We start from the raw sequence: 19,271 nt of genomic DNA on the forward strand, positions 1-19,271 counted from the left end.
GGAAGGAAAGAGGCAAAACATAATTAAAAAAACAGAAAAATAAAGATACAATATATCAAACACTACAAAAATCACTTCAAAGAGAAGAAAAAAATAGAAAATTAAATGCTTTTCCTCTTTTTTTTTTTCCAAACCTCACAGAAAATGATGATAAAATGAAAATGAACAAAAATAGGCCTGCCCCTCAACCTCTGCCTAAGGCTCCCTCGCTGGTTAGAATTGTTTCAGTTTGGACCAGCCACACTCATGCTCGTCAATACTAGTATATATACAATTGAAAATTATTTACATCATATATTGATTAGGATAACATCGATTTTTTTTTCTATATATATATGATCTTTCAGGATCGCAAACTCGAACCTTTGACCAAATGCTAAAACTATACAACGTAATGAAGATTTTTTTTTATAATCTTTTTTGTCTTGTTTTACACATTTTCCAAAAGTCTGATTTGCGAAACCGATTGAATGAACATTACCCCAAAACATACTTATTAGTAATTACAAGTATACTAACAAAACAATTTATTTCTTACTTTACATCAAAACAATAAAAAGTAAAATAAGAAAGCATTTTATATAATTACAATAAATGGATAAGATTGATTTTTTGTGTGGGGGGGAAGGAAAATATATTCATATTTATATATATATATCATAAAAGAGCAAAAGAGGTCACAAAAAGGGTAAGAAATGCCGTCACCAGCGTTCACAGGTTTTACGAAACAGCAAACAGATAAAAAAAAATATATGTATATATATGTGTATGTGTACGTGACAACTATAGCATCAAAAATAAATAAATATTATCAAAAGCCTTCTTGAGCAAATAAAATCACTTTCCTCAAGCTATTTGTGACCTTCTTTGCTTTACATTCAGCATTATTACATAATGTTCATTTTTTTACAGAGAAAATAATAGGCACCAAAATGGGTGGTAATAAAATAGTCCACCCTTCTGAAACTATCGAGCGTCCCCATTTTCATTTTTTTTAGCCAATTACAAAAGCACCTCTGAAAATTAGAGGCAATTGCGTAATCATAAATGGCAAACAACCATTTTTTTGGCCTTACATTCTTGGTCTCTAGTGTAGAGAGCAAGCACACAGTCAGAGGTAAAAACACAACTGAAAAATAGATACCTTTTTTTTCTAAATCATACTACCCTCGCCCTTTTTCACTGTCGCGAGTCCTACGAACCGTGATAATGGGCGTGCGTTCTCAACGGCTAAATAACAAGATTATTTCCAAAACAGCAAGAGCGTAAAGATATTACAATGAATTACAAGAAGTGCGGAAAGAACGGAATAATAAAAAATATACATCATGACTATTTTTTTTTCTAGTCAAGCCCGATATTTGGACAACACAGCCCAGCGCACGTGCCTTGACCTGGCGATTCTATAAACTACTCGATTTAGCACAGTTTACCCATCTTGTTGAAGTAACCGAAGAAAACGGAGAGGGTCGTAGTCAGCGCACTTTAGGAACGCCGCAGAGAACACGCAGCCGTGACGCAACAACTTGATTGACACCAGTCTGACAGCACCGATTGAGTGACATCTCATCTAGGAGACACCTCAGGAGAAGAAGCTTCTGGAAGCTGCTCTACTCGACGTGGCCTTGGAGTGGTGGTCGCTCATGTCGCTTAGGGAATCGGTGTCCTGGAGGGAAAGAAGGGGAGAAATGGGATGAGTTTATGGGGTCGAATCCCTTTTGGATCCTTGAGTATGAGTACGTTTTAGATGTTTATATTTTCTCTCTTATTTCTCTTTTCTTTTTCTTTTTTACAGCTACGGTTATCGTTCTTCGTTGTCTTCTTTATTCTTCTGTATCTTCTCTTCGTGAGGATATTGAACGGAAAATAACAAAAGCAAGGAAGAAAAGAAAAGTGAAACACTCAAAATTCTATTGAAGATATGTCATAAACAAAAGTTCCTAAAGGATACTGACGTAAGTTAGAAGTCTTGACAGAGCGAATGTGAATGAACAAGACAAAAAATACATGTAAGATAAATGGCACGAACAGCAGGCAGTTACATGGAAAGATCGTTGTTCATAAACCTTAGTGAGTTAGTTTAGGCAATTTATCATTTCTCAGATTAGAACTACCGTTATTTTACTCACAAGAAACAAGTAAATATGTCAGGAGTTATTTCAACTGATGGATTAAAATCTTTATTCACAATCATTAGTAAAAAAGAGGCCAGGGAATATATATACATATATATATATATATATATATATATATATATATATATATATATATATATATATATACACATATATATATATATATATATATACACTCATACACGAGAGTGAGCCCTTATAAAACAACAATCAAATTGTCTTCCTGTTAGCTTGATGTCGTGGAAAAAAGTCTCACAAGAGGTATTAGCAAGTCAGACAGCATAAAGCACAAGTCACTTCACACACCGAACCAAGAAGAGAGTAGAAAGGCATGAATGAGAATGAATATCTTCACAATGCAAGACCGGTTTCGAATACCTCTGCGTCAGAAATCCATTCATACCTTTCTACATTTTGTCAACACGAATGCGGTCCAAGAAGAGGATCTCAGCACCAAAGCAAGCGAGCAAAAAGGTGCATGCACAAGTCACTTACACGAACGGGTCTGTATAGTTCTGTCTGCGGGTAAACTAGCGTGGATCCGCCGTCACGTTCTGCCATCGTCTGGTGCTCCTACAGGTTGCGAGACGGAAAGGTGAGGCGTGGAAGACAGGGGCGGGTGGGGGGGAGGGGGGAGACAGGGGCAGGTGGGGGAGGGGGAGGGGGAGACGGGTGTGTGTGGGGGGGAAGATAGGGGTAGGAGGGGAGGGGGGGGGGCAGGTGCATGTGGGGAGGGGGTGACGGGTGTGGGTAGGGGAGGGAGGGGGAGACGGGTGTGGGTGGCGGAGGAGGAGACGGGTGTGGGTGGGGGAGGGGGAGACGGGTGTGGGTGGGGGAGGGGGAGACAGGTGTGGGTGGGGGAAGGGGAGACGGGTGTGGGTGGGGGAGGGGGAGACAGGTGTTGGGGGGAGGGAGACACAGGTGTATGTGGGGAGGCGGGAGTGGGACACAGGTGTATGTGGGGGGAAGACAGGTGTGGGTAAGTGGAGGGTCGTTGGGGGCGTTTTATTTTTTGAGAGAGGAGATGGAAACCGATCTCTTAAGTTCTTGGTTTTATTTGTCAATCTATTCTGTCATCATAATGATAATCATCACTATAATCATTATCATCAGCATTATTATGATTACTATTTGTAGTCCGACTATTATCATTAACATTATTTTCATTCCTTTGCATACGGAGTCACCAACACATTTTTAAATTAAATTCCAAATTAAAGAATGCAATCACAGTCATAACTGAATTTAACATTCCGTCCAGTAAATGAAAAGACTAAGTCCGATGTAGATTTTTATTTATTTATTTGTTTTATTTTATTATTATTATTATTTTTTATTTATTTTTTTTTTTTTTGTAATTTTTCTCTTTTTTTGTTTTGTATTCTACTTTACTGTATTTCCTTTGAGACTGTTTCCACCTGCTATCCCAACTGTGTCGAAAAAAGTATATATAGAGTCAGACCGAAGTGCTTTTGATAAATTTGTGTCTTTCGAAAAGCAAGAACGAATGAAAGAAAAAAAAATCTCCCGAAAAATTAAGAAATATACACACTATTTCTCAAGTTTTAAATTTGCAACTATTTAATATAAATTCATGGGTCGATTTTTTTTATAATCTACTCTAACGCTAAACTCTAATCTATTTAAAGAGTTTGAATGTTTATAAGGAATATGCATATCTATTCTACAAGGACTATCAATTACTCCTAAGACTGCTATATTGTCTACAGTTGATATAAGGACGAAAATTGATAACCAAACAGTGTCATGCAATCTATAAGAACGTTATAGGATGGTCATTTGCACATTGAACTAGGAAGAACTGTAACTTAATCTTAAATACTAACTTTATCAACACTAACATTATCAGAACATTTACTAATATTTTCAAATTTATCTAAATGTTTTATTAGGTAAGAAACTATTTAAAGGAAGGTCCAAGGGTATTGAAAGCCAGTCTGTTGACTTGGTCCAGTCAAGCGTAAGACGAGATTGGACTGAGCATCATCAGCATCATCTCTTCGTCTAATAGTCAGTCTACCTGCATCACTTCTTTAAAAATTTCAGTTATTAATTTCCTGTGGAATTTGTCTCTGTGTACTTACGTCGGAGATGTGTTGGGAAGACAGCGCCTTCGAGGAGTAGAAGCTGTCGGGACCCGCGGTTCTGACGGGCGGCCGGACTGTCGTTTCGTCGTAGGACCTCGCTTCGCTCCTGAGAGAGAACGGTGGAGGATTAAGTGGTGTTCTCTTAATGGACTGTGTTGCTCTCGTGGGATTTTCCGGTCGTAGAAAATATGAATATGATTTTAGAAGGAAGACAAAGGAAATATAAACATGATTTTACAAGGAAGGCAAAGAAAATATAAATATGATCTTAGAAGGAAGACAAAGGAAATATAAAATATATATATAAAGGTTTCTGACGAGGTCCTAAATTGGGACATGCAAAACCTAAACTCAAAGAGGGAATTAAAAAAGCTTCCACAAGGTTCTTGACTATTAGCTTGAAATAGAACCTGATGCCTCACCTCTCCCCGTCGTGTCTGAAGGAGAAGTTGACCCCGAACTCGGAGTGGAGGTCGTGGCTGCTGTGGTGGAGCCTGTCGGAGGACCTGGAGCGCATGGAGCCCTGCGGGAGGTGGTGGTGCAGGAACGAGTCCGTGAGGCGCTCGCGGGACTGCGACCTGGAGCGGTTGATGCGCGCGTGGATGGAGTGGACGGACGCGGCGGTCACGCTCTCCCTCCTGCTGCTGCGCCCGTGGTGGGTCGGGGCGATGGAGGCCGTCGGCGGGTCCAGCAGGTCCACGTACGCCTGCTGCGACGCCGCCAGGTCAGAGCGGGCGTCGGCGCCGATCATCACGCGCGGTTCGCCGTTCTCGCCGCGGCTGACGACGGACGGGCGGCGCGGCGCGGGGCCCTTCACGCGCGGGATCAGCTGAGGGGAGGCGGGGGGCGTCAGGCACATAGAAAGGTCATGGGACGCGGCTGTAAGGTCACAGGATTCGGATCACCCATACTCCCTTTCCCGTCCCTTCCTCCCTTCCTCCTCCCTCACCCCTTCCTTCCCGATCCCTCTTCCTCTTAACCTCTCCCTCCTTCCTTCCCCCTTGCCCCTTTCCCCCTCTCCCTCACCCTCCTTCTTTCCCCTTCCCCTCTCTCCCTCACTCTCCTTCCTTCCCCCTTGCCCCTTCCCCCTCTCCCTCCCCCTCTCCCCAACGTACCACGGGAGGCAGCGTCGTGTGGAGTCCTACGGAGCGGTCCTCGGCGAAGGAGGTCCTGGACTGTCTGCTGGCGCTGACGTCCGACCTGGGGGGCCTCGGGGGGCGCTCGGGCTTCTCCTGGGGCATGGGCGGGGGTGGAGGCTGCGGGGGGGGGGGGGAGACGGAGTTAGTAGGTGCTTTGCCATTTTTATTAAAGTTGTATCTGTTATCATCATCATTATCATCAGTCATTACAATTATCATTATCAACATCATTATTATCGTTATTATCATTATTGACTCCACTATGATCATTGTAAACATTATCATTATCATTACTGACTCCATTATTATCATGACCTTCATCAACATTACCATAATCATTATCACCCTTACCCCATATTACCACTTCCCGCCCCCATCCCCCATCCCACCCCCACCCCCACAAGAGAAGAAAAAAAAAACCCTCCTCTCACACCCACCATGAACGACGTGGGCGGCGATCGTGGGCGTTCGGCGGAGCTCTCGGATGAGGTCTCGTGGATCATGGCGCGGCGGTCGAGGGTGCTGTCCGTTCGCGTCCTTCTTGCCCGGAGGAACGCGGGTGAGCCGGTCATCTGTGGGAGGAGGAGGGGGGAGGGGTTAGGGGGGTGGGTGGATGTGGGGGCGTGGGGGTGTTTGGGTGGGTGGGTTGGAGAGGGAGAGAGGGAGGGAGGGAGAGGGGGAGAGAGAAAGAGAGACAGACAGAGGCAGAAAGAGAGAGAGAAAGAAAGAAAGAAAGAGAGAGAGAGAGAGAGAGAGAGAGAGAGAGAGAGAGAGAGAGAGAGAGAGAGAGAGAGAGAGAGAGAGAGAGAGAGAGCGTTTGTGAGTGTGTTTGTGTCTTTGCTTATATTTGCTCTTTTGGAGTTTGTACATATTACGTCCACGACGCACAATCATGAATATTCTATCCTTCATCAATAATATCACCATCACCACTACCATTATCACATTCATCATCATCATCATCATCATCACCATCATCATCACTGAGCATCTCACCTGTCCCAGTTTATTCCTCGTGTTGCGTCGCGCTCTGAGGCAGCAGAGGACGAGACACAGCATCAGCAGCAGAATCAGCAGGGATCCCACAGTCACGAGCACAATCAGCAGCACTAAGAACACGAGAAATATTTATGAAAATCTTACCGTATTGATAAAAAGAAAAATATTGAATTGTAATTCTAGATGTTTATATGCTTAAATTTTGTTCTGTGTTCTGTATTTTGAGATTGAAAGTTCTGGGTCTCATGTACTGCAAATTCCAAGCTTCAAGTCATGGAAGTTCTAGGTTCTAAAATCCAAGTACTATAGGTTTTTACGTTTCAAATACTGCAAGTTCAAAGTTTCAAGTATTACAGATCCTAAGATCTAAGCACTGTTAATTCTAGATTCCAAGTTCTGTGAGCTCTGAGTTACAAGGACTGCATGTTCTGAGATCCAAATACTATATTTTTAAGTGTCCTCTTAAGTGTTTTTTGAGTGTTCTCTTGGCACCGTACCTCTTAGGTTGATCTGGCACTGCTCGCCGCTGAACCACTGGAGGCAGCGGCACCCGTAGGAACCATCAGCCTTCTCGATGCACTCTCCTTGGAAGTTGCAGAAGGCGCACTGCTCTGTCTGGACTGTTGAGGGAAGGGAAGAGGGAGAATTAGAGATGGGACAAGAAAGAAAGAAAAAAGAAATAATGGTAAATGGGTATGTAATTTTCTTTGTTATTACGAGTGGCAGCGTTTGGGTGTTCTTTGAAGTCCTTGATGAGACATGTCATTCGGTAAAGTGAATTATCTATCTGAATTAGAAGGTGGCCAAAATAATGTCAATCAAACATTAAGATAAAAAAAAATGTTTTTCTTGAGAAAGCTCTGCCGTCATCTTCGTCGCACGTACCAGCACACTGCCTGCCCGGCATGTCGTCCATGTCCTTGTAGCCGTCCTTGCAGGCGCACAGGAAGGAGCCGAGGGTGTTGAAGCAGTGGGCCTTGTCGGAGCAGTCGTTGTGGTCGACCTCGGAGCACTCGTCGAAGTCCTGCGCCGCCAGCACCGACACCGCGCGGTTGGCGAAGAGCTCGGTGCCGCCCAGGGAGAAGTTGGTGTTCCTCAAGGACGACTCGAGGGCCTCCTTCACCACCGACTCGCTGATGATCTCCTCCTCGTACTCGGTTCCGTCGGCGTCGCCCCGAGCGATCTCCACCTTAACTTCGGCGATCAGCCCGTGGTCCTGCAGGCGAGGGGGTCACGCGAGGGTGAGGTTGTGGGTTGTGGGTGGGTTCATTTGTATAATACGAGAAACACACACACTCAGAAATATATCCCTAAAGAAATATAATACCCCTTGCCCAGGTTCATTTGCATAACATTAGCCTCATGAAAAGCACAAACCGAGACACATATACCTAAGAAAAATATAACACCCCACTCCCCTCCCCCCCTCCCGATCCCGAAAAAAAAGAGCAAACAAAACACGACTCTCCAAAGCCCCCATCAACCAACTCTCGCCCTTCCCCGCCACTCACCATACTCCCCACAGAGGCCGGCATCACGGTCTCCTTCGTGTCCATGAACTTGGTGATGGTGGCGGCGTGGTAGCGAGGCGCCAGGTGCGAGCCGAGCATGGCCCGGTCGATGCCGAAGGTGGCCTCGTTGGAGAGCTCGACCGTGAATGGGTGGGAGGCGTTGCGCAAGAGCGAGTTGTAGATCAGCTGGTCGTTGCTCACGCGGTCGAGCAGGATTTGCACGTTGTAGGCGGCCGATGCTGTGAGGAGGAGAAGGGGCGTGAGAGAGTTGCAGTGTGTTGAGGAAGTTGGGGTTTGTGTTGGTTTTGGTTTTGTTGTCCCGGATCAATTTTCTTTTGGTGTGATGTGTCAAGTTTAGAGATGTGTATGAATCATTTTTGTGTGATTATTATAAAGATGCTCAATTATCCGACATGAAGAACACAAACAAATAAGTGCATATTCCAATAATTTCAATAGCTAATTATAATCTCGAGGCTCATATCAACTTAAACAGGTATTTACATATGGATATATTCACCAGCTGTTTACAAACGTCAAAATATCGTCTACAACAAAGGGAGAACACGATGCCCTTTGGCACTTACGTTTGCATGCATCAGCGCTGCCTCTCCTGGCGTATCCCGCCCGGCAGACGCAGGCGTGGGCGCCGCGGACGAGGCGGCACACCTCGTGGCGCGCGGCGGAGCACTGGGGTTCGCACAGGGACACGGCGGCGCGCACGGGGCCTCCCACGTTGATCTCCTGGTCCGGGCTCTTGCTCTCCACCACGCGGCTGATCTCGTTGTCCTCGGCGATGCCCAGGCTGGCCTCGTTGAGCACCACCTCGGCGTCCTCGGGGAGTCGCAGGTCGCCGTCCCCGGGCTGGGCGTCCAGCGGGAAGGACGGGTAGTTGGCAGGGTCGAAGGGCGAGCCCGGGGGGTACGTGGTGGGGTCGCCGGGGAGGAAGGCGCCGTCCGCGGGCGCCGTCGCCGTGATGTAGTTGACCTGCGTGGCTGTGCCGACGACCGTGGTGACGATGGTGCGCAGGGGCAGGGTGCTGCGGATCACCTGCGTCAGCGTGGACGTGACGCCGGCCGTGTAGAGGACGTCGGTGCGCGTGGCGGTGATGGTGCGAGCCTCCGTCTCCACGCGGGTGATGTACTGCGTGGGAAGGCCACCTGGGCCGGTCACCACGGAGGTCAGGTCACCCAAAGGCTCGTTATTTGCTGCAGGTCGGGTGAACAGAGGCTTGAAGATGGTCGTGGCGCCTGACATCACGGTCGAGGAGCCTCTGACCACAGTCGTGCGACCGCTGTCAGCTCCCTGGCCCACGAGGATGGTCTCGACGCCCGTCAGCACGGTCCCTTCCAGCCCCGGGGGCGGACGCGGCCGCTGGTCGTCCTCGGAGTCACTCGACAGGATGCCGACGCCCACCGTGGACTGCAGCACGAACTCCCCTCGGGCGGGCGAGACGATGACGGAAGGCTCGGGTCGGTAGGTGTCGACCGGCCTTGCGTGGACGATCTGAGTGCCGACGATGCGGTTGTCCCCTTCAATGCTCACGATCGTGGCCGGGCCAACGCGAGAGGGCTGAGGGAGCTGCGGCGAGGGCCTCGAGAAGATCCCGTCCGCCTGCGTGTCTCCCACCGCCAGCTGATCGCCCAGGGACTGCGGGGTCACCGGAAGGGGGATGGGGCCGCCGTCGCCTGGCACCGGCACTCGGACTGGCACTGGCATGGGTCTCGTCTCCTCAAGGAGGACAGGTTGGCTGGGCTGCAGGAAGAGGGACGTGCGCTCGAAGCCACTTGCGCCCTGCACCGACGTCGGCGCTGGCTGGCCTGGCGGAGGCAGGTCCTGCAGGTCAACTCCGCCGAAGAAGATGGTCTGAGAACCGGAAATGACCGACACGCGCGTCGGTCCCAGAGACTCCGTGGTGATGGCGGTGAAGCCGGACTGCGTCTTCTGCGGCGGGAGGAAAGTGGGGCCGAACTTCTCCATTTCGTCCAGATGGATGGGCGTGGGGAGGTCTGGCAGCTCGGGCACGACCTTGATGAAGCCTGGGTTGGCATTCAACGCCGGTGCGCCTCGTGGGGGCTCTTGGGCGCCCGCAGGGAACCGTGGCTGCGTTTCAGGAGCTGTTGGGCGTCTGAGAGGAATGAAGCCATGCTCGGGGCCCTCCGTGTGGTCACGAGAGCTGCTCAGCGAAGCACCCACACCACCCACAGGGATTAGCAGAGGTTCGCGCTGCGCGGAAATGAGAGTGTTGGGAGGTCGCAGCGGGGAGTTGATCTTCCTGCGGTTGTCGTCTGATTTGGCAGCAATCTGGCTGTTGAGATTGTTGCGGAGGATGCCAGCCACGGCCGTCAGCATAGGACCCAGGTCGATGTTCAGGCCGTTATTTCCAGAACCTGTGATGCTGATGCCACCAGAGCTGCCCTCGGGGGCCTCTGAGCCTCCGTCGCTCGAAGAGGAGGAGGAGGAGGAGCTGTCGCCACCAGAGGAAGAACCGCCGCTGGCTGCCGCTGGAATGACTCCTCCTGGGAAGAGTTCGTCGGGGTTGGGCAAGTCAGGACGCACGGTGAAAGGTATCTCCGGCAGGATGGTTGTCTCGCCCCCATCGCCAGGATCGACGACAACGACTGTGTCGCCCGGACTCAACGTTGTCGGCGTGCCGTCAGTGCCTGGCACGACTGTGGTTTCATTGAGGATGGATGTAGTAATGGTAGGATCCGTTTCTGGATCTGGCGTCGTCGTGGATGGGTCTCCTTCATCGGGCACCGCGGTGGTTCCTGTGGCTGGGACCACGGTTGGTGAAGGACTGACGGTGGGCTCGACTGTGGGCACCTTTGTGGACGCCAGCTGTGCCGAGAGCGAAGCCAGGTAAGAGGATTTCAGGGACGACAAGTGCGCTGAGTCGACGATCACAATCGTCTGGCCGCTGATGGACGAGGTCGAAGGCTCGTCCGTGGGGCGGACCAGCAGAGTGGCTGATGTGGTGGAGTCGCTAACCACGAAGGTGCCGGAGGCATCGCCCTCCTCCACCAGGACTGTGGCTGTGAGGCCTTCTTCCTCGCCTGGATCTCCCACGGTGGGTCGACCTGCCAGGAAGGAACTCTTCAGTGAAGACAGGTAGGATGGGTCGAGCTGCAGGCTCGGTCCTGCAGCCGAGGCGAAGTCGGTCGCGAAGATGGGCTCGACGGCGGCCGTGGGGTTGATGAGGAGCGACGCCGGGACGCTGGCCGTGGTCACGGTGGAGGTGAGGATCTTCGTCTTGGTCTCCAGCCGCGAGAGCACTTCGCCGCCGCTCATCGTGGTATAGTGCGTGTAAGTGGCGAAGAAAGTGCGGAGCTGTTTGTACAGATTATCGCGGATGTGGTAGTACATGACCGTCTGGGGCTCTGGCTCGGCCGCGACGCTGGGCCGCAGCTGCTCCGAGAGGTAAGAGCTCTTGATGGAATGCAGCTCCTCCGCGCTCAGGGCCGACGTCAGCGGCTCCGTGACGATGTTGGATGAGACCTCGATCCTGGAGGCCGTGATGGTCTCGCTTCCCTCCAGGATGGTGGTCAGGTACGTGAGCGTCGTGTACAGCGTCTTGGTGGCGTACACCACCAGCTCGTCCTGGTCGGCGCCGAAGGACACCTCGGGCTGAAGCGCGGGCGTCGGCGTGAGAGTGACAGCGCCCTCGCCCTCCAGCGTGGGCGTGGGCGTGGCGTAGGCCGTCTCCGTCACCACCTCCGAGGAGACGACCGTGTCGCTGCTGATGCGGCCGTCCTGCGCCGTGTTGTAGTAGGTGAGCGTCGTGAAGTAGGTCTTGGTGATGAGCGAGGTGCTGCTCGGGGCCACGCTCGAGCGCTCCACGGTCGGGGCCTCCGTGATCACCACCTGCGTCAGCACCTCCTGCGACGTCTCCACCTGGTCGTCGGCGCCCGTGCGAGTGAAGGTCTGCGTGGTGAAGTACGTCTGCGTGTCGAAGGTCACCTGCAACGGGAGCGCGAGTTAGAGAAGGATCAGATTTTTTTCGGAGTTGGATAGGAGAGCGTGAGCGCGCCAATAAAGCACTTTGGTAATTCTGTGCAGTTTGCATATGCAAATATAAACTGACAACTACATTTTACTTCGCAACTACACTATCAAATGCGCCCTCATGCATTCTCTCTCTCTCTCTCTCAGAGAAAGATAGAATGTATATATATACATACATACATACACATCTATACAAATATTTCTGTCTTTCCCTTTCTCTCTCTCTCTCTCTCTCTCTCTCTTTCTCCCCTTACTCTCCCCTCTCCCTTTCTCCCATGGACTCTCCATGCTCTTCCTCTTTATTTTCCCCCTCTTCCTTTCTTCCCCTCTTTCACTCCTCCCCCTCTCTTCCTCTCTCCTTCACTCTTTCTTTCCCTCTCCCTCTTTCCCTCCTCTCCCTCCCTCTCCTCCTCTCTCAGTCCTCCTTCTTTCTCCTTTTCACCTTCCCTCTTTCTTTCCCTCTCTCCTTCCTTCCCTCCCTCTCCCTCTCTCTCTCTCCCTCTCCCTCCTTCCCCCTCCCCTCCTCCCTCTCCCCTCAACCACACACCTCCGTCCTCTCAATGAATGACCCGGTGTCTGGCAGAGGAACAGTCACGACGTTCTGCACCGTCTGCTTGCTGGTGATGACGAAGGGTCGATTGCCAGCCAAGATGGTGTTGTAGTAGGTGTAGGTCGTGAAGTACGTGTTAGTCTGGAAGGCACCGTCATCCCCGCCGGCCAGCTGTGTCACCTGTCGTCGTCATTCATAAAAAAAAGTGGGGTTGAGTGTCACGTGACTGTTTTGTTGGGTGATTCAGCTTCGGTTGTGTCTTTTAAGATTTGTTAATTTGATGCGTTGTTTGTTTTTTTTAGTTTGTTTGTTTTTTTATTCGATTTGGCGGGGGAAAGCTGTAGTTACTGATTTCGTTTTTTTAAGATTAAAGGGATATTTGTTTTTATATTTAATGATTTTGACTTTTTTTGAGGGTTTATTGATTTAATTTTGCTTTTTTTTTTTTTTTAGATTTAAGGGGTATTATTGATTGTTTTTTTATGGGTTTTAGGGACATTTTGGCAAGGATGGTTAGGTTCTGATCTATGGATTCGGTTTACTTAGATGAACATTAAAGTACGAATATTTACTTTAGTAATGCCATAAATGTGCAAATTCATTCCTTTAGTTGAACAAATATATAAAACATCCAAATCATAGAATGTTTTCATTAACATGCAAACCGATTCCACAGGTTTCACATAAAATAGGTTTATATAAAGCATTGAAAATATAGGAAGTTGTTTATCTCCAATATTCGTATATCTTAATGAGGAAAAATAATGTAACCTTTTAAAAATAATGTAATCTCTTAAAATTAATGTAATCTCTTAGAAATAATGTAATCTCTTAAAAAATAATGTAATCTTTTAAAAATAATGTAATTTAATCCTTTGGTGGTGTAATCAGTCACACTTTCGTCTTCTTAACTTACTATTAGATAAGGCACCATTTAGCTGCAGGTATGTCAACTTACTACACACTGTCGAAATTCCTCTATATACCAAAGCGTTGACATGTTCTATCATAAATAGCAAAAGGTGTAAATGAGGATAAATAATATCTCATTCATATCTTTCCTACATTGACTACGATTAATTAATAATCTTCTAATGAGTTGAATAAACCAGATCAGTATAGTAAAAAGGACTATGAAACTGTGATTACCTTTTCCTTCTAACTGGGATTATCCGATTATCTACCTCATCTACTCTACGAGCACCAATTAAGCTAATTAGTTTAATCATTAATAGTTAGTACCTTCTTGCCAGGCTATGTACAAGCTCTTTTTTCGGCCCAGTTCGAGCACGTCACTCCAAATGGTTCGAGATACCTCCAAGGGTGAAGCATCTCTATGATTGTCATTTAATCTATAATCTTTATCTTTTTCTTAGGTTCTGCTGGGAAAAGTGTCAATTAATTTATCTTTTTTTTTCTTCGTTTCAGCAGAGAAAAGTGTCATTTAATCTATAAACTTTTTTTCGTATCTACATTTTTTTTCTTCGTTTCAGCTGAGAGAAAAAAATCTGACACGGTGTTTACGCAGCGATCGGGGAAGCAAGGAAGGAAAGGAAGGAAGGACTGGGTTCCTGGCGGCGTTACCTGGGCGGTGACTCTGGGGGCGAGGGAGTGGAAGGCGGGGTGGTGGGTGACCACGCTAGACATGACCTCCAGGCGCGTCATGTCCCCCGTGCCGGCCATCTCCGTCAGGTAGGTCACCGTGTGCAGGTACGTGCGGGTGAGGAACAGGTCCGAGTCCGTCACGACCCTGAGGGGCACGGACGGTTCCTCGGGCCCTACCAACCCCGGCACGCCCTTGAGGTCTGGGCCACTCGACCCGCCCCCGGACTCTCCCTCCTCTACTCTCTCTCCTTGTTCCTCCCCTTCCTCCCCCTCCTCCTCTTTCTCGCCCTCCTCCTGCACCCCCTCTCCGAGTCCCGAGGGCGCGAAGAAGCCCTGGGAGGTGAGGAGGGCGAGGATGTTCCTGAGGGCGTCCGGGGAGCTCTCGGGGCCGGCGGGAGGGCGTCTGGAGGAGGGGCGCCTCTGCCCGGGGCGCTTGCGAGAGAGCTTACGTCCTCGAGCCGCCTGTTAGTAGGGTTAGTCGGCAGGGCGTGAGATCCATGCAGAAGGCGCAGAAGAGTCGAGGGAAAGGCACGGCGACTCAGGCGGTCTTGTTCCTTCCCTCGACGAAAGGGGAGAGAGGAAGGGGAAGAGAAGAACTAGGGAACAAGGAGAAAGGACGAGAGAGAGAGAGAGAGAGAGAGAGAGAGAGAGAGAGAGAGATAGAGAGAGAGAGAGAGAGAGAGAGAGAGAGAGAGAGAGAGAGAGAGAGAGAGGTAATTTAAGAATGTTATGATTGTAAGAAAAGAGAAATAAATGTAAAACCGAGTTACTAAGAAAGAGAGCAAGAGCCACAACAAAAAGAAAAATCCGGAATAAAAAGAGAAAGGAAAATACACAGACATTGCAACAGGAAACTAAATTTTTTAATCTTTGAAAAATTACTTGAAGGCAAGTTAGTAATGATGTTAGTAATTAATTTCATGACACACGTTAATAGCCCAAACATTCCATTATTTTGTCAGTTATATTCATAAAACAATCATGAATTGGAAAGATAATCTTTATGTCAAACGGTTTCATCATGCATTCATCAAGCACAAAGTATTCCATGCCAGAGATATCATTTAGACATGCAAATCATGCATTTAAATTTATTAAAGAACAAGTCAGTTTAGTAAGTGTTTTAAGGAATTCATCCAAAGTCGTTTTGTCATGCGTGGAAGAAGTGCGTAGAGATCTTTTTTTCCATTTCTTAATTTTTCGGCTTTTTCCTCTTTCTCTAACTTGTCTTCTTCTTGTTCTCCTCTTTCTCATTCTCTTCTTCTCTATCCTTACCAATTTCTCTGTCGTCCCGTAGCAACATCAATGCTATATACTCTTCAACTTACAAAACCACAATACCTTTTTGAAATATCCCTGAAGACCATCTGATCCCTCTTATCAAACGGTCGAGATCCACCTTACATTAGGATCTACTGAGGACAATCTTGCTACATTTTCTTCGCGAGGAAATGTATTTCATTGTAGTCGATTTTTTGCCTCGCATTTTGCTTACGGTTTTCCTAAAATTATTTTCCTTTTTTCAAGTTGCTTCTTAAAGAACTTGAAAGAGATATCTACATTTGGTGCTTTATCATCATTCATGCACGACGGGCAAGCTGCTTTGTGTGTGTGTCTGTGTGTGTGTGTGTGTGTGTGTGTGTGTGTGTGTGTGTGTGTGTGTGTGTGTGTGTGTGTGTGTGTGTGTGTGTGTGTGTGTGTGTGTGTGTGTGTGTGTGTGTGTGTGTGTGTGTGTGTGTGTTTGTTTGCTTGTTCCAGTGCGTGTGCATTCCTGTGATCGCGTGGAATGAGGGAATACGTATATATGTACATATTTGCTTGTGAAGCACAGCCCTTCTATTTACAACACTACGCAATTTGTGCTTAAAACAACAACAACAACAATATTACAATACAAACAGAAAATCAATCAATCTAAAACTACAGCAGTGATCTACACTAGTTACCGGTGCACACCATCGCCGTTTTCTGTAAAGGGGATATGACGGAACCATTTTCTATGACTGACCTGATCGGGTTCCTGGGACGCGAACAGCAACATGTGGTCAGAGAGTGTTGATGGCGGCAGCGTGATCGGCCTTCGGAATTTCTCGAAGTTGTTCGTGATGGCTTGTTCCTGTGGTCGCGGAGAGGCCGTCTTGTCTCCTATTTAAAGGGGGGGGGGGAATAAGTAGAGGAAATTAGGAACGTTAACAAGTGTGAATTAATCTACTTTTCAATAAACTATTATTACAGGAATTGGATAATGATAACTGTACATTAATAAATATCATAATCTTAACATGACTGTATATAAAGTATTATTACATATACATATACATACATGCATACACACCCACACATATAAACACACACACACACACACACACACACACACACACACACACACACACACACACACACACACACACACACACACACACACACACACACACACACACACACATACACACATACACATACACACACACAAACACACACACACACACACACGCACACACACACACACACACACACACATACACACACACACACACATATGTATATGCACATATATGTAGATACTTTATATAAACCGTATATATAATGAAACTCTCCCTCCCCCTAAAACAATATAATGAACAATAAAATCTTATCCATTGTCTAACAGTAAAATTTATATCAATGAAATATGTGCTGTATGTGTTGGTATTCTTATTCTCAATATGTCAATCATGTCCATTTTGGGGGGTGGGGTAGGAGTAAGGATAAAAAAAAAAGTATATTGACAAACTTAGGGTGCGTGAGATACGTAAACAGGGTGCGCGACAGACAAAAGAATGCGTGAAAATTGAGAAAAAACAAAAACAAAATCTAATCAATCAGTGTCCAAACTCCTTGTTATTTTTTTTTTATTATTATTTTTTTTTCGTAAGGAGGGCAAAAGGGTGCGTGAGAAAAATTGCGGTGTTTATGAAAAAATATATATAAGGTGGGGGGGGAGGGAAAAAAAATCTGGACTATAATGGAATATCAGTTGTTACTGGCGGAAAGCTGTATACAATATCATCATTATTGTTGTTATTTAAGCGTTGTGAATCGCAAATATTAGCGAAGGGGTTAACCAGGCTCTTAAATCATGGATTAAGTGATTAGTAGCAAAAATTAATAAATAGATAAATAAATAAATAGATAAATAGATAAATAAAACATAAACAAAAGCGCAACGGCAACAGCATCCGGCAGTCACAAACAATGTTCCAACAAACGACCTTTGTCTAAAACACGACCCCGACGCTCCGGCTCGCTGACCCGCCCTGACCTCGCCCAGCCTTCGCGTCGCGCCTTCTACTCATGCACTTACCCGCCACAATGACCTCGACGCCATTGCTCATGACCCTGGTGGCCAGATTGTGCCTGGCGCCGATGCTGAACCGCGCCCCAAGACGCTGTCCGCTTGGGTGACCTTCGCTCGGTTCCAAGACGCCCACCAGGTTTGACCCGGGCTGTCCACCCACCGCCCGTCCCGAACCCTGTCCTGACCCTGCATGACCAAGAGGGACTTGCTTTGCATTCCGCCATAACCATCTCAAGCATTGCAACATGAGGTCACCCGGAGGTCACCTCAAGACGTAAACGCCTCTATATTCGCGTGCAATTTGCAGAAGTGTGCAAAACGTTATGTGACTTTATAGTTTTGTTTTATGAGCAAAGAAATCGCAAATCTAGCGTAAGTGCATCATTCTTCTTCAAGTAAATCATGATTCTGCAACGAATATAAACATAGGCATTTACGTTCAAAATATCAGTGCACTGCCAATACATGTGATACAAGCTTACTTGTGGGGTTTTGACATTTGTTTTATGCATAGTGGGAAATAAAATATATGGCTAAAAAAGGAAGAGAAGGAGGGAGAATAGAGAGCAAGAGAGAGAGAGGGAGAGGGAGAGGGAGAGGGAGAGGGAGAGGGAGAGAGAGAGAGAGAGAGAGAGGCAGAGGGAGATGGAGAGAGAGAGAGAGAGAGAGAGAGAGAGAGAGAGAGAGAGAGAGAGAGAGAGAGAGAGAGAGAGAGAGAGAGAGACAGAGACAGAGAGAGAGACAAAGAAACAGAGACTAAGAGATTGAGAGAAGCAGAGAGTAAGGAGGAAAATGCAGAAATAATTTGAAAGAGGAAGATAAAAAAAAACTATAGTAAATCATTCTCAAAAAAATGAAAACACACAACTGCAGACATGGCAGCCTCATAACAAGTCAAAACCCGACAAGCTAAAATCTTAAAGGCTACAAGTAGGGGGTAGGGAAGGGGTCTGGGGGAAGCTCAGCATTATCACAACATTGGGACTCACAACCCCTGTTAACAACATTACAACCTAAGCGAGCTGGGAGAGGGTGAGAGAGGATGGAAGAGAAGCTTTCATAACACACGGTCCCACTCGCTTTATGAGGGGATGGGGTGGGGGAGTTATGAGGGGGTGGGGGTGGGAGTTATGAGGGTTTGTGCGTGATGTTTATGAGGGTAAAACAATTACTTGATTCCAAGGTCTTTGGGTTCTTAATGGCATAAGTAGTTTGTAAGTTTTTTGACGTGTACATGTTAGTTACTAGTACACATGCGTTTTTTTTCAGACACATTAAATTTAATGTATATACGCATATATGCATGCATACATACATACATGAATACATACATACATACATACATATATATATATATGTATGTATGTATATATGTATATATGTATATATACATATATACATACATATACATGTATATATACATGTATACATACATATATATATATATATATATATATATATATATATATATATATATATATAATTATGTCTGTGTGATGTTATGCCTCCTTTGCTTTACTGAACTCTTATGATGACAACCCATTATAGCTTCCGGACATCACATTATCTAATAAAAACACAAAGCTAAACAATCTTCGTCTACATATGCTGGGGGTACAACATGCGTCATCACAATAAACATCTAAAGCCACGGTTAATAAGCCATAATCTCGTAATATAAGCGAAGACATGGTCAACGGAATCGAACGAGACGTACCTGCAATTCCGGCAAGGGAACCACTGAAGCCGAAAGCTGGAATTCGAACAGACACACATATGAATAACTTGGAATGGATATAACAAGGCCTTTGTTTCTCTCAACAAAAACTTAGGTTTCTAGGACTTTCAGGTAAATATTTTAGTTTTAGAGAAATGTACTGAT

General features: G+C 46.8%; 1 protein-coding gene across 3 annotated transcripts in view; it reads right to left on the reverse strand.

The window, feature by feature from the left end:
- LOC113814278 (mucin-17) overlaps window positions 1-19,271 on the reverse strand; it is a 167,623-nt gene that overhangs the window by 331 nt on the left and 148,021 nt on the right. The window contains exons 7-20 of one of the 3 annotated variants that reach the window (XM_070137632.1): window positions 19,107-19,142; window positions 16,061-16,197; window positions 12,445-12,627; window positions 8,480-11,852; window positions 7,893-8,131; window positions 7,267-7,597; window positions 6,879-7,001; window positions 6,379-6,491; window positions 5,820-5,954; window positions 5,359-5,499; window positions 4,666-5,072; window positions 4,241-4,349; window positions 2,631-2,708; window positions 1-1,666 (exon numbers count right to left, since the gene is read on the reverse strand). The exon at window positions 1-1,666 is cut by the window's left edge and continues 331 nt beyond it. In XM_070137632.1, coding sequence (XP_069993733.1) covers window positions 1,583-1,666; window positions 2,631-2,708; window positions 4,241-4,349; window positions 4,666-5,072; window positions 5,359-5,499; window positions 5,820-5,954; window positions 6,379-6,491; window positions 6,879-7,001; window positions 7,267-7,597; window positions 7,893-8,131; window positions 8,480-11,852; window positions 12,445-12,627; window positions 16,061-16,197; window positions 19,107-19,142 — 5,489 coding nt within the window. In that variant the 3' untranslated portion in view covers window positions 1-1,582. The remainder of the gene's footprint in view (window positions 1,667-2,630; window positions 2,709-4,240; window positions 4,350-4,665; window positions 5,073-5,358; window positions 5,500-5,819; window positions 5,955-6,378; window positions 6,492-6,878; window positions 7,002-7,266; window positions 7,598-7,892; window positions 8,132-8,479; window positions 11,853-12,444; window positions 12,628-16,060; window positions 16,198-19,106; window positions 19,143-19,271) is intronic. The other 2 variants (XM_070137634.1, XM_070137633.1) reach the window with 2 other exon arrangements.

The sequence above is a fragment of the Penaeus vannamei genome, chromosome 23 (genome assembly GCF_042767895.1).
Source record: "Penaeus vannamei isolate JL-2024 chromosome 23, ASM4276789v1, whole genome shotgun sequence".
NCBI lineage: Eukaryota > Metazoa > Arthropoda > Malacostraca > Decapoda > Penaeidae > Penaeus > Penaeus vannamei.